At 37.7% G+C, this 15,145-nt stretch overlaps 1 protein-coding gene across 1 annotated transcript in view; it reads left to right on the forward strand.

Annotated features, from left to right (window-relative positions):
- The window catches only part of CD109 (CD109 molecule), a 93,908-nt gene that overhangs the window by 47,794 nt on the left and 30,969 nt on the right, over positions 1 to 15,145 (forward strand). The window contains exons 15-23 of the mRNA XM_026102286.2: positions 2,749 to 2,901; positions 3,656 to 3,730; positions 4,177 to 4,237; positions 4,724 to 4,859; positions 5,638 to 5,755; positions 8,479 to 8,592; positions 9,722 to 9,940; positions 12,204 to 12,348; positions 13,747 to 13,923. Of these exons, the coding sequence (XP_025958071.2) occupies positions 2,749 to 2,901; positions 3,656 to 3,730; positions 4,177 to 4,237; positions 4,724 to 4,859; positions 5,638 to 5,755; positions 8,479 to 8,592; positions 9,722 to 9,940; positions 12,204 to 12,348; positions 13,747 to 13,923 (1,198 nt within the window). The remainder of the gene's footprint in view (positions 1 to 2,748; positions 2,902 to 3,655; positions 3,731 to 4,176; positions 4,238 to 4,723; positions 4,860 to 5,637; positions 5,756 to 8,478; positions 8,593 to 9,721; positions 9,941 to 12,203; positions 12,349 to 13,746; positions 13,924 to 15,145) is intronic.

A 15,145-nucleotide genomic window follows, 5' to 3' on the forward strand; every position in this document is an offset into this window, starting at 1 on the left:
GTAAATATAAAATCTTTCTTATTGTGGATCTAATCTGAGATTTGTGAAAGTCCATGGAAAGACTAATAATACCAGTACAGTTAGGGTTCAGCTATAAATGTAGGGCTGTTTCATATCTGAAAGAAATTTTTACTAGACCTAGGTGCTCTACATAAACAGATGAACAGTATCCCCTCATGTTTTTATTGGTTTGGTCAAAGACTGCTCTAGCTAATACAGTGGAAAGATATTCACAGGTGCAGTATGTATGGAAATGTAAAGTTTAAGAAGACCGTACTTTAATCAGACAGTGGTCATGTGGTATGACGTATGACCAAAGAGAGCCCAAAACAGAGCAGAACTGGCATTTTCTGCTCAGTCTTTCTGAGGAGACTGCAAAAGGGCATTCTTTCTGTAAGCCGTGAGTTATCCTAGTTTTCCTCGTGGAAGCACAGAGGCAGCTTTTTTGGCTGTGTGGTCAGTGAATGTGACCAATATTTCATGTGAGCCTGAGTACCTTAACTCAAAAAAGCTTGAAAAGGAGTGGGAAAGCTACTTTTGCAGCAGTTATTTCATTTCCCAGTTTACTTATCAGGATGAGATTTTGTCCTTTATTTAAATAAAAGACGGACTGACTTTTTACAGATGAGATCACCCAAAGACTCATGATGGGTTCAAATTCTTCTTCTTCTACGGAAGCTTAGCAGATTTCTTTCAGAACCAGACATCAGTGGGGAGGCCATTTGTCTTATTCACATGCGCAAAATGATTATCTGTTCTCCATTCTTTTCATAGTTTATCCATTCTCAGGATATGAATGTTGTTATCACACAATAAAGAAGTGGAGAAGCAGTAGGGTTAGAGAGCTGCAGTGACACATTTGGTGGTTATTTACCAGTGTCTGAAGAATCTAAATAAACAGGAAACAAATAAGATAATTTAGTTTAAACATGGGGGTTTTAGGGTAGAGACAGGAAGATATTTTTAACAACAAAGCATAACAGTTTGATTCAGCCTTCTGGAAACAGATAGAAATCTTTACACTAATTGCATTGTTCAAAATTAAAATTACAGTATATTATATAGCAAAGTGATAAGGTCTGATCTTGAAAATACGAGTCTGATTAAATCTAGTTTATGGATGAAAAACACCCCATCATAATTTTCATGGAAAATTGAGAGGATAAATTATAGGAATTAAATATCAGCCTTACTGTATTTGTGGTAAAGATTAGATAAGGAAAAAATGTGAGATACAGAAAGAACTATTCTCAGAGTCTTCAAAATTTCAAGGTATTTCCGTTTCTCCATTTGAAGGTTAGCCAGTGAAATTAAATTAATACTGTGATAAATTAATTTCTGTAATTTGTAGTTTTTCCTGGCATTTCATTTTTGTAAATGAGTTGGTAAAATGAAAAATACAGAATTGCAGTGTCCCAATGTCCTTTACCCAGAACCAAGCCTTTTTGCTGCCCGTGTAATGTCCCATTTACAATGAAGCACATGGTACTAATCCCATTTACGGTGCCAATAATTACTGTGTTTGTTGTTGCTCTAGAATTTTCATACTGAATGTATTGGGAAGAAAAATAAACTCCTTACATGGATTTATTGGGGGAAGGATAAGACTGAGCTGTAGATTGACACCTAAATATGTGTGTTTACATGTAAGGACCTAAACATTCAGTTGCTGAAGCATAGGCATCTAATGTCCTCTGAGATGCCACAGGGTATTCAAAATATCGCCATGGGACCAGTAGGTGTTTCACAGGTCCTGTGGGAAACCTATGGACTTCTGGAGTGGAAGCTGAGGGTCAGATAAGCATACTGTGGGGCGTCTCAAATGGTTCCAGTTGCTTTCAGGTGACTGATTCTAATTCCTGATGTCTGTATGTGAGCTATGTGTCTAAACTCCCTTTATGGAGATTCAGGGACCAAACAGAGGAGTCTAGTATGGTTTTAAGAATGTTCTGCCTGGATTGCACTGTAGATGTCTTGTATACCTTTGAAGATCTCAAATGGTATTAAGTGCCAGTGAATCCCACCTGCAGCTAATACGGTCAATACAACATGTATAACTATTTTCTTCACCATCATTTGGAATTCTGCTTCATGGTGAGCTGAACTGCTGTCTAGTCTCCACTCTCTCTTTTGAATCCGTTGTGTGTGATGGGAGCTTTAACACTGAACTGGAGTGTAGACGGCTAAATGTAGGTGTCTTTAGTATGGAGCTGGATTCCATCTCAAGACTTTATAGTAGCATTTTTTTTTTGATGAAGAAAAGAATAAAATTGTTCATCTTAAACTGAAATTCTGTGTAGCCATCCAGCACAGTAGGGAGTAAAAGCAGTGTTTGGAATCTTTGAGAGCTGGAGTTTTTCCCCAAAATGCCTTTCTCAGAATATGTTACATGCTGTCTTCTGCATTGATCAACAGAGAAAGCATTTCTTTTACTGTCCTTAGTTATAGAAAGTAGTGTATACTTGTGGCTGAAGAGGCTGCTGGTTCTATTCTAAGTGTTGGTTGAAATGACTATGGATGCTGATGCTAACTTCCCACCAATCTAAGGAACTGAAAAAGACAGCAAAAGGAATGTCATGGTGTTTTCATAGACGTCCTAGGCAGAGGTCCTAAGAAATGCCATGCTTGCTTGCAAATTCAGAGTCTTAATTATAGCTGATTAAGTTAAAAATGCTTCCTCAGAGTTGTTAGCTGACTGTAAATATCATGGTTTATTTTAAACCAATACCATTTTCTGCTTTTTTCTAGATTAAAATCTCCTGGAGTAAAGATAAGGTCAAGCCATCTGAGAAAGTCTCCCTTAAAATCAGTACAACGGAACCAAGCTCAGTAATTGGACTTGCAGTTGCTGATAAAAGTACAAAGCTTCTAGGAGAAAGTAGTGACATAACAGAGGATTCTGTAAGAAAATGAGAAAAATGTTTTCAATACTGTGTGTATGAAAGATGTATGTTTATGAAAATACTGCCATTCAGATGCTGAATGAGTGATATTCTTTGGGGATGATTTGTAGTCCCTAACTGTGCAAGTATTTTTTTCTTCTGCAAGTAGTTTATCAGAATGAGCAGAAAAGCCTGTAAGGCTTTCAAGGTAATAGGCGCAATATTTTTAATTCTGATTAATACTTTATTGTTTTTCTATTCATTGATTCAGCAGACTGCTCAGTTTCCAGTTGGCAGTTTTCTTCTTTCAAGAAAGAAAAAAAGTCAGGAAAACTCCCGAATGATTTGTGCTTTATGCTCTTTAGAATCAATAATATAAAATAATACAAAGAACTATATTTTTGAGAATAAAATAATCTATCTTTTTGTATTTCCTTTGCTTGCAGGAGCTCTAATGCACCAACAAATAAAAAGATTTGTCAATACACATCATTCCTAAAGTGTCTGGATAACATATTAGCTTAAGTGTCATAGAATATCAGTGGACTGTAGGCTTCTATTTTAGTCTTTTATAGTCTTAGTCACACCTCTATTAATCATGAAACCATTATAGCCTAATCCCATTCATCCTGGTACAGATTTTATTTTCTCTATTACATCAGAGCTCATAGAGCTGCTTCCTGAGGTACAGCTCTATAAAATTAGCCTGTGTAATAATAAAAGTTCTGAAAAATGTGAGTATGCATTTGATGATTTTGTTTCTCTTGTCTTAGGTATTCCATGAACTCCATTTATACAACACAGCACAGTACTTTCCCCTGGTCAGAGGTTCTTTTGGTATCTTTCAGGTATTATTTTTTCTTTATTTAATTACAAGCTGAGTTTTTTACTGCTTGGTGATTATCACTTCCTAGAAGAAGAGGCTGTCTTTTAAAGGTTGGGACTGTAGACAATGTACTGTTTTCATGGTTTATATTGGTTTTGAATTATGAAACTTATCAGCATGTAAATATTCCAAATGGAGAGAAATATGTCTGTATTTTCATAAATGTGAATTGCTTTGTTCTTGATAACATATTCTTTTTTAAAAGTTTTCTGACATTAAGGAAATATTCAGATTCAGATAGTCTGTTGTGATGGTTCCTGTGTACTACTTCCTTAAGGTTTATAATTGCTTTATTATGGAGACTTTATTTTCTTAAAAAGAAAGAAAAGAAAAAGAAAATAGATAAGCTCTGTTGATGTCCTGAATGAGATATACTGTATTGAGATATACTGTATAAATTTTATCCAGAAATGCAGCCTTTGGATATCAACTGATGCAATTCTTGAGGAGGATAAAGAACATTTTCTTTGTAAGTAATAAAAATAAATGTAGCCAAGTCTAATTTACTGTGTAGATAGGCTATCTATGGGTTAGGCTCCCTATTAGTAGTTCTTACTGTAGTGCAGACAGGCTACATTCAGCCTTGCAAACCATTGTCATTTTCAAGATTCAAGACATGCAAAACCTATAGTATTTTAAAAACTTCCTTTTTGCTGCTGTCCTGAGTGTCAGTACCCATTAAGGGCCTGCGGGTGAATGAGTTTCTGTTCAGTTCCGTTTGATATATGGGGCAGTGGTTTATCACTTGGATGTAAGTAGCCATACCATATCAGTTTCATGAGTACTCCAGAGAGGCTATGTAGAAACTTTAGGTTCTTGTGAAACTTCTTAGTTCGTAATAGAGTACTGTTACCACATGTATTGCAAAGCTATAGATTATGCTCCAAACGTTGTATTACTCTGATTTTTCTAAACCTAGTTTTTTGTAGAAAGGACAATAATTTTTATTTTGTAGATGGTGGAATGATACCCATAGAGGATGGTTTTGGTGATGATGTGGTCGTAACTAGAGAAGGATCTCCTGATTTCAGCACTCCTTATGTGAGGATGCATTTTCCAGAGACTTGGCTTTGGATTGACACCAATACTAGGTATAAGATTAGAAGCAAGTGGAAACTGATTTACACTTGCCTTTATTATTTTGTAGATGTTAGTAGTACTATGCTGCACTGATGAAGAACTCTGCCTTAAAATATAGTTTTACAGTATTTATATTATACTGCCACCTAGAGGCCGCAAATGAGATTGGAGGCCCACCAAATTGAGCATTTTAAAACTGCGCAAAAAGGGCCAGAGCTTGACTGAAGGCCTTGCAGTTTCAGTAGACGCTAGTTAAAAATGCCGGAGACAAAAGAAACTATTTTCCTGTTACAGATAGGGAACAAACTCATAGGGAGACTCAGTATTCTTTCTGTAGAGTGCATGAGAAAATTGCAATTAGTCCAGAAAGTGAAATTATTCTTGTCTGCGCCTAATTCAGAGAGCAGTTCAAACTGTCAACTGGATGGTGAAATTGGACCTGTGCTGTGAAGCAAAGTGTTGTATTTGCCCATGGCTGAGGAGTTAGGGAAACAGCCATCATCTGGGATTGTTTTGCAGGATCTGTATAAGTTTATTAAATGTAATGTAAAGTAGTTAAATGTAATTACCTTCAATTTATTTAAATTAAACTAATTTAACTTTATTTTAATCATTTTGATCCCACCACAAATATTTTTAAGTCATCAGGAAAAGAAAAACAGATAATCAGCAGCTTTTCTTGCCAGAAGTTTGGACTTTATTTTTTGATGTATTTTAAACATTTTTGTTCATTTACTGATGTCTATAAATGGATGCTTTTGAAAGTCTGTTATGTCCTTCTGCCATCAGATCTGACACAGATACTACGATGGAAGTTACTGTACCTGATACTATCACATCCTGGGTAGCCAGTGCTTTTGTCATTTCTGAAAACAGTGGGCTTGGAATAACAACTGCTCCAGCTGAGGTAACATAGGAGTAGACAATTCTACTTTAAACTTCTGGTAACACTGTCATCTAATATTTGAAGCTGTATTTTAGTTCTAACAGTGGCTGCCTCCTTATACTAGTAAAGTGACTGAGAGGTCAGTTTCATTCAAACTAAAGAAAACTGAAGTCATCTGTGATACTATATGTGCTTCCCCTTCATGGACTTATAAATAGCTGAGACATTACACAGATGCTTGAGTGTCTACTTTAGTTAAAGTGGTTGTACTTTTAGGATGTGGCCACGTCAGAGTCTTCTTATGTGGAAAGGGGGAATGACTGTCTGAGGACAGTCATTGTATTTCCCTGGTTTGTTTCTGCCAAGAAGATTTACGTGAGTTGGATAGTGCATGCAGGGAGAGTGCACAGACTAGCTGGTAGAAGGTGGCTGGGATAGAAGCATGTTGTCTGCTGGAAGGATTGTGCCACTGGGGTGCTATTCTGAAACTCCCTAGGAGGGAGGACAGGAGAATTGCTTGAAGACTGAATTCTGGCCTTGCTTTCATTTGTTTATCAAAAATAGTCTTAGACTAAACATACTCACTTTTTGAATAACAGTCTGAGTAGCAGAGTGGACACTGAGATCCAGTGATGGGATGAGGTGCCCCAGCTGCTAAGTGCCTGCCTGCTGTAGCTTCTTTATGCTTCCGAGTGTGCAAAGAGAGTATAGCAATTTGTAAACTCTCTCTTTGTTCATGGTGAAAGCTACTTTCAGAGAGTTATTCAACCTGTTTAAAATAGGAAGTGCTTTCTCAAGGCTCGTTTAAGTCGTTTTCTGGATATGTTGAATAATCCTGTGAAGAGAGCTATCTCCTTCCATTCATGTAAAGATTCTACAGAAACTGCATTCCTATCTGCTACAACTCCAGTTAAGTGCCTAAAGTTAGATGGGGTGAAACTGTACGGTACTGGGTCACAGATTACCAACTTGATGCCAAGACTAATCAAAACATAGCTTAGAGACAGTCCTTTACCTGTTGAAGTTCTCATGCCCTCAGATTCTTGGGGAGGGGCAACTTTTGGAATCCAAACCCAGATTTAGATCCAAATTTCATAGTTGGCTGCTACACCAGACACAGAACATGTGCTTTGAACATCATGATCATGACTCCACCACAAAATTTGGAACCTGATCTGTTTTTTGCAGTAAGGCTCCTTTGAGACTGGAATCACGATTTTTGTTTCTTTCACGTAGTTTGGCAAAGATAGGACAAAAAGAGGAATAGTTTTCTGATTCAAACTGTATGAAAATATATACTTGGCCCCCTCATACTCCAATTTGAGTAGGCTGCAAGTAGAACAGATGTTGAGATTATTCTTTAACTATAATCATCCACATGCACTGTACAGTACATCACCCACTGGTCTGTTTAGACTGTGCTCAGAGTTCCATATGGCTGAAACATGCTAATCAGTACCATACAGAAAAGCAAATAAAAGAAATGTATGAAAATTGTAATGGAGAAATAAATGTGACATCTGCATGTTTATTGTCATTTACTGCTTTGTATCTTGTTTTTATATGATTTCTACTATAGGGAGTGTCAGTTATTTTACCCTATTTTATTTTATTCTAATATACTAGGATATTCCTGAATATAAAACTTTAGTATTGCAAGAAGTTTAGAGAGAAACAAAACAAAGAAAGGCAGAAAATGGGTATGTAGAGAAAATGTTGGCCAAGAACTAACCAAAAAATCTCCATGAAAACTTCTTTAATGGGGAAAAGACTTTTTTGACTAACTGAAAGCTTGAGAAAACTCAACCCAAAGTTGAGCTAGAGTTTTAAAAAGAAAATTTTTAAATATTTGATAGTTAGAAAGAAATCTGAGGGTTTTTTGGATCCAAAACTCCAAACACATAGAAGAATTTTTTTAATGAAAACAAAATTAAAACCATTTTCAGTTAACATTTCACTAATAAAAGATACCATGCCTCAACCGTTGTTATTGTACAGATGTTCATAAGCAGTGTAATTTTGATTCTATTCATATTGGTGAGAGCTTACCACTGACTTCTTCAAACCAAGACTTCATCGAAAAGCTTCTGTTTGCAGATAAAAGTAACTGCTTGCTGGTGGATTTCTTCAGTTTTTCTTTTAATTAAGAAAAGATGTATTTTTAGAAATGTAATGAAGAACTTACAACAAAGTTAATCTTACAAAATAACATCAAACTACTGCACATCTAGCCGTTAGTGAATTACAGAATTTAGGAGAGTTAGTTATTTTGTATTCTAACATGCATTTCTCTGTTGACATGGTGATAGGTCAATGGACAGATAAATTCATAATCATCCAATACTTATGTGTTCAAAACAGTTGACAGTTGCCTTCCTGGGATCTCAGATGGATCAGCAGGATAGATCTCAGCTTTCAAACCTGCCAGCTGATAGACTCTCTAAGTCTGAGTTTGGGTGCCTCTATCAGAAAATGCCCTCATGTCATAGCTCTCAGGAGTCCAGCAGCTCTCACCTGCATGGTGCTACAGAGTTCTCACAAAGATGCTAATAACCAGTAGCTTTTTTGGTGTCTGCTTCAGCCCTTTAATAATACATTTTGTTAAGTGTAGAGTCCAAGTAAACATACTGTCTAATCTAAGTTTAAAGGTGAGACAGTATATGAGAAAACACATTATATAGTCATTTTCATAGCTTGTGTCTGATTGCTTGAGTTCACTGTTATGTACTGATTTTGTTTTTCAGCTAGAAGCTTTTCAACCTTTCTTCATTTTCCTGAACATCCCATATGCTGTCACCAGAGGAGAACAGTTCATTTTGGAAGTGAACATCTTTAACTATTTGAAAGAAGAAGCTGAAGTAAAGAATTGCTAAGCCTTTCTGATGAGTATTGTTCACTACAATTCTGTTATAGATGTTATATATATATACAATTGTTGTTTGCCAGCAATTCTGGAGTCAGTTCATATGCATGCTCCAACCATCTTGGTTGAATAAGCAACTCATTTTAATGGTTGGAATTACCTGTTTCTGAAGTTTAAATCATTGCACTGATCGATTGAATGCCAGATCCTGGAATCCTCTGAATTAGATTTTCTAGGATTAGGACACTTATGAGATAAATTCACTTCAAAATTAAAACACCCAAGTGCCTGAACTTAGGTGTCTGACACTGACTGAAATGTCCTAGGATATTCTGCCAATATTCTACCTGCCATTTTGGAAAGCACTGGTCTCTCACTGGTTCTGTGTATCTGTGAGCCCTGTGAAGATGCCCTGGATACCTCAAGTCAGCTCAAATGACACTAGAAGCTATGTGTGGGGACCTGAATTGGACCCTGTATCTCCACTGACCATGATGGAAGTTTAGACATTCAGCTCATATCTAGACATTTAGGAGATACTTTGGAGACACTTAAGTTCAGGTGCCTTAACCTCCATCTGAGTCATTCCTGGGTTAGATGAATAAATGCTTAGATTTGATCTGGCCTACACAACATTTCGGAACTCTTCCATTCAGTAAATGGTAGTTCTCTCAAATGTTGAGACCTCCAACAACTTTAGGCTGTGGTAGATGGAAATGATGTTTTTCATGACTTCTTGACATTAAAAAAAAAAAAATTCATAACAAAATATATTTATTTTCTTTTGCTTTACTCTGTTATATTTCTGGGTCTACTTTTCGCTCCTCCAACTATTTTTTCTTTTTTTTCAGTTAGCTCTACATCATTCTTTTCTGTAGTCCTCCCATCTGCCATTTCCCTCCCACTTCTCTTTCCCTCTTTGTCCCTGTTTTATTTCTCTATACTTGAATGTTATCAAACACTGCAGAGTTTACACAGCCAGTGCAGATCACGTTTCTCTTGAGAGCATTAATGTTTTCTTCAGTGAGCTATTTGTGTATACACACAAAAGTGGCAGCTTATGAAAAAAGTTCTTCAATATTAGCACCTTGTAACAATATTACAAACATTTCTGTATTTTACAGGTTACTGTGAACTTGGATGTGAATGATGCTTTTGAAATTATTCCAACATCCAATGAAATAAATTCTACAGCAAGTCAGCAGTCTATATTTGTACCAAGTGAAGATGGGAAAACTGTTCAATTTCCAATCAAGCCAAAAGAGCTGGGAGAGATTCCCATCAAAGTGACAGCAATATCATCTGCTGCTTCTGATGCTATCATTCAGAAAGTTTTAGTAAAGGTAAATAGTCAGCAACTTGGCTTGTTACAGAGATAAATTGCTCCTTAAAAAAAAGTGTACCAAAAAGTCAAACCAATAGGGTGTTTACTTATCTGCCTCTTGTTCTGTAAGGTTAGTTTCAGATCAGGTGCATTCAAATAGAAGTGACCTTTTTAGAATAATTCCTCCTTTTAAATTGTGTAGATCCCCTTTCAAGAATGAAAACATAGATCCATTCTGGAATTGATCATGTGTCAAATGTTTCTGAAAGCAAGATGAAACCTGCTGTATCAGTGAATCCCTGGTGCTACCGCTAGCTTAATAATCTGTGTAGAGTGGGCCAAATAACTGTATTATGGATAAATCTAATCAGTTTAGCTGTACACGTGGCTTTAGATCAATGACTACTCTATATGAACATTTCTGTATTTTGCCAGTGGTGGGAATTTAGCCCCCAAACCTTTTGATAAACCAGAAGCTTATGGATGAAACTTGCCTAACTTTGGTCATCTAAACGTCTGAGTCATGTTAGGCTCCCTTTCAGTGGAAAGTGATGGACACTTCCACAGTTTATCCTAAAATAGATGTTTAAGATCATAAAATCACAGAACGGTTGAGGCTGGAAGGGACCTCTGGAGATCATCCAGTCTAACATCCCTGCTCAAGCAGGGTCAGCTAGAACAGGTTGCTCAGGACCATGTTCATTTGGGTTTTGAATTATCTCCAAGGATGGAGACTCTACAACCTCTCTGAACAACCTGTTCCAGTGATCAGACCCCCTCACAGTAAAAAAGTTTTTTCTTATGTTTAAATGGACTTCTGCTTATTTCAATTTGTGCCCATTGCCTCTTGTCCTTTCACTGGATAACACGGAGAAGAGTCTGGCTCCGTTTTCTCTGTGTGCTCCTGTCAGGTGTCTATGCAGACTGACAGGATCCCCCCCGAGACTTCTCTTCGCCAGGCTAAACAGTCCCAGCACTCTCAGCCTCTCCTTACAGGAGAGAGATCCTCCCATCCCTTCATCATCTTTGTGGCCTTTCTCTGGTCTCCCTCCAGTATGTCCATGTCTCTCTTTTACTGGGAAGCCCAGCACTGGACACAGCACTTCCGATGTGACTCCACCTGTGTTGAGCAGAGGGAGAGGGTCTCATCCCTTGGCCTGGTGGCAATGCTCTGCCTAATGCAGCCCAGGATGCTGTTGGCCTTCTTTACCACAGGGGCACACTGCTGGCTCATGGTCAACTTCTTGTCTCCCAGGAAGGATCTTCCCAGGTCCTTCTCTTCAAAGCTGCTCTCCAGCTGGTTGCACCCCGTTCCCATATTGGTGCATGGGGTTATTCCTCTCCAGGGGCAGGCATTTCCCTTTGTGAACTTCATGGCATTCCTGTTTGCCCATTTCTCCAGGAAGATAGGAAAAATGAATGACACTTTTGAGGTGCTAATTTCTCTCCCTTATGAAACAGACAGTCTCATAAAATTTCACTCTCCACCTAATAAGGTGAAGGCACAGCAGCCTAGGCCTTTTCCAGCCTGAGCAACTGGTTTTCATCTTCACAGCTCAGTCCAGCTGGGTTCTGCAAAGCAGGTGTTTTTCTGTCTGTGTTTCGGGAGGATTTTGAGGCATTTTGGGGCCTGCTGGAAAGCTGGCCTTTTATATCATGGTCCTATTGTGAAACTCAAAACCGCCGACACAAAACCACTATCCTGCAAGACTGGGAGCTGGTTTTGGGTAGAGCCACTCATCACCCTTTCTGTTGAAGTTGCATCGTTGTGCAGAAGAGAATTAAAATCTCTTGAACTAAGGTCTAGGCTGAGGGAACAAACCCGCTTATTCCCTCTGCTTCAAGGACATTTTTTTTTTCCAAAGGGATTTTGCATGCAAGAAGAAATTAAATCTTTACAGTGATGTACCTAACTTAAGTCCCTGTGCGACAAGCTGTGGGATAGCAGAGAGCATGAAAGACAGCACCTTCAGGCTCCTGCAGCCCTGCGGCATGCGCTTGATATGGAACATACTGGAATCAGAGGCTCTCCGATTGGTTTTGTGGATATATTTTTATAATTAACACATTGTCTTGAGAAGCAAATAGTGGACGTAGATCTTTGTCATAGAACATGTATGTGTCAGTTCTGATGGGCCAATAACTCAGTTTCTGCTATGTTAGCAGCTAGCACTAAACATCCAACAGTGCTTTAAATCCCTCAGCACAGCAAGCATGCAATCCCTACTGTAAAAGAAGCAACTGTTGGAGATTACAATAATCTTCTCTGTTTATTTTGATAGGCTGAAGGATTGGAACAGACTTATTCTCAGACACTTCTTTTGGATTTGGCTGGGAATAAACCACAAACACTGTCAAAAACTTTGGATTTCACTTTTCCTTCTGATGTAGTAAGTGGCAGTGAGAGAGTGCAGGTCACTGTTATTGGTAAGGATTGTTTTATCCTGTTTCTATCTTTATTATTTTCTGGGAAGCTATATTGTCTATTATTGTCTATTTTTTAATAAAGTTTGCTGCCTGATGGGCTTCTGTTGAACTCTGTTGAACATATCTGAGATGTGGCATGAAGTTACAGTATGTCACTACAGCTGCTTTTGAGAGTCCAAGGTAGCTTTATTCCACACAGATGTGGAAGGATTGGTCTCCACTGGCTGTGTGTGGCATACTTGTTATTCTGTTTAAATAACTGCATTTCCCCCGAATTAATATTTGTCCATAATGCAGCTGCTGGCAGCTTCTGCACTGCAGTCATAAGTGGGTTTTAAAGGATGGAGCAGCTACCAGCTCACGAGCTGTCCCCAGTGTCATTTGCTCCTGCTGCCCTGCTGTTTGTTATCACCTTGTTCCAGAGGGGATGCTCCCCCTCCAGAGCGAAGATGGCAGAAGATGCCCCTGCACCTCAGATTGCTCAGCTGTTGAATTTCACAAGTGATGTTGATTCAAAGTCACCTCCTTCAGCTGCTTAAACTGGTATATCAGACCATGAACTAAACTGTTAAGGTCTGGGCATTCTGCACATTCTGCTATCATTTCATAGAAAGCAGTAACTTCTGATAAACAGAGTAGGCAGGTTGGTGTGTAATATCCTGAACTACCATAATAGGATTTGCCAGAGCGCTCCGAGCCCATGCAGAAGGATCTTTACAAGATTTTGCCGCATATAGTTGTTTGTTTGTACTTCTTGGAGAACTGCATTAATTTTCATTTTCTTGTTATATTAATGGGGTGAATCACTCATTAATTCAAAATCATTTACCATCATGCATTGAACTAAACATGGGAAGACCTTGTGGATGAAGTGTGTTATTCCTTTGTTTCAGAATCAAGGGTCTCTTGAATATTCTGGTATTGACTATCCTTTTTCAGAGTTAGAGTGTGTCATATTTTGACAAGGAAAGTCCTGCAAAGTTTCCTAGTGTCCTGGTTTAATTCTTCCTGCTTGCAGAATAAAACCTAAAACCTGTCTTACGACTGATTGTTGCTTCATGACTCCCAGGCTTTCATAATTATGAGTGAGACAAGAAATGCAGGAAGCTTCTAATATGTACAATTACTGAAATATTTTCCTGGAGAGAATATTTTTTGACTTTTTAAAATGCTGGCTGTTTGAAATTATCCTGTAGAGGTCAGAGAAAATCCGTGGGGAGACAGGTCAGTGGGCAAAGAGCTGATAAGATTAAGTTTGCATGCTTAACACAGTTTTCTGCATGATTAGTGACGTTTAGTACAGGCATTCCCAGTGTATTTTCTCCCAGTTTAGATGACATCACCTCTGATGTATTAGGCATGCATTTATTTGCACTAAGCTTTAATTTTATCTTTCAGGTGATATACTTGGGCCTTCTATCAATGGTTTGGAATCATTGATTAAGATGCCTTATGGCTGCGGTGAACAGAATATGATCAATTTCGCTCCAAATGTTTATGTTTTGCAATACCTGACTAAAACCAAGCAGCTGAGAGAAGATATTAAATCAAAAGCTGTATCATTTATGAGAAAAGGTCTGTATGCTTAAAAGAAAGATGTTAGATTTTTAAGAACTCATGTTAGTAAAACATGTTTGTGACTTTGCATTTGGTATTTGAAATACTGTTCTGTTGGTGTCCTGAGAATGGGAAGAGAAGCCCATTTTCCTGTAGCTCTTTCGTCTGGGCCGACAGAAATAAAGAGCAAACAATTTTGTTTCTAAAGGCAACTTTGTTCAGTAAAAACAAAAATTTTTATATGGTTACTTTTCAGAGGAAAACTGCATTTTAGAATGTAATTCTTATGATATTCCTTGGAGATTGTTCTCTCTTCGTTGATTAAACTGCGTGAATGAACATTTCTGACCTCTACGTGAGGCACAGAGGTTAAAAATTAGTCAGTGGACAGAGTGAACCATATTAATTCCATGTTTATATCTATCTTCAATGACAGTGTCCCCATCCTGCCATATCCTTGTAGAGCATATGGAAGTGTCTTTGCTCTTGTGACTGGTGTTTGTGCACCCACGGTTTAGACTTAGTCAGAAGTGAACTCTGTGCTGGAAATTGAAAACTGGAAAATTTTCATTGGAAATTGTTGTGTTTTTAATCTAGAAATATTCCAGGGCATCAAAAAGCACGCAGAATGTACGTCCTGCAGTATCCTTCCTTGTGCCTTTGGATCAGACTGTGTCTAACTGTGATGTACTACAGTTGCCACATGGTAGTCTGCATGCTGAGTCTGGTTCTTAGACAAGAATGAGAACATCCTCATGTGAGCTACACTCCTACTAAGGGACCATGATGACATTTTCAAGTTTTATTTACTCTCTATAAGACTTTGACTTTTTTGACAATTGATTTTTTTTTTTTTTTGAAAAGATGTCAACACTTTCCTTGGAAAAGACACTACTCAAAATAAATTTCCCAATTTTCTGTCAAAAGCAGTTAAATGATTTTTTTAAAACCATTCCTATTACACATTTTATTTGAAAAGTAAGAGGGGGAAAAAAGGAGACATTTATTATGTGAACAGCTACTCTAAAGTTTTTAAGCAATCTGCCCATCTTCGAAAACTGAGTTGTGCTGCCAGAAGTTCTCCAATAAGAGATTTATTACAGTTATTTTAAGGGAATCAGAATTTTAGGGTTAAATGTCACGTACATATAGAGCATTGTGTTATTTAATTTGTTCCTGGGATTTTGAATTTAGATACATGTTTTTAACACTGTAATAGCCAAAACAGTAAACGTTACAA

Source organism: Dromaius novaehollandiae, chromosome 3 (genome assembly GCF_036370855.1).
Source record: "Dromaius novaehollandiae isolate bDroNov1 chromosome 3, bDroNov1.hap1, whole genome shotgun sequence".
Lineage (NCBI taxonomy): Eukaryota > Metazoa > Chordata > Aves > Casuariiformes > Dromaiidae > Dromaius > Dromaius novaehollandiae.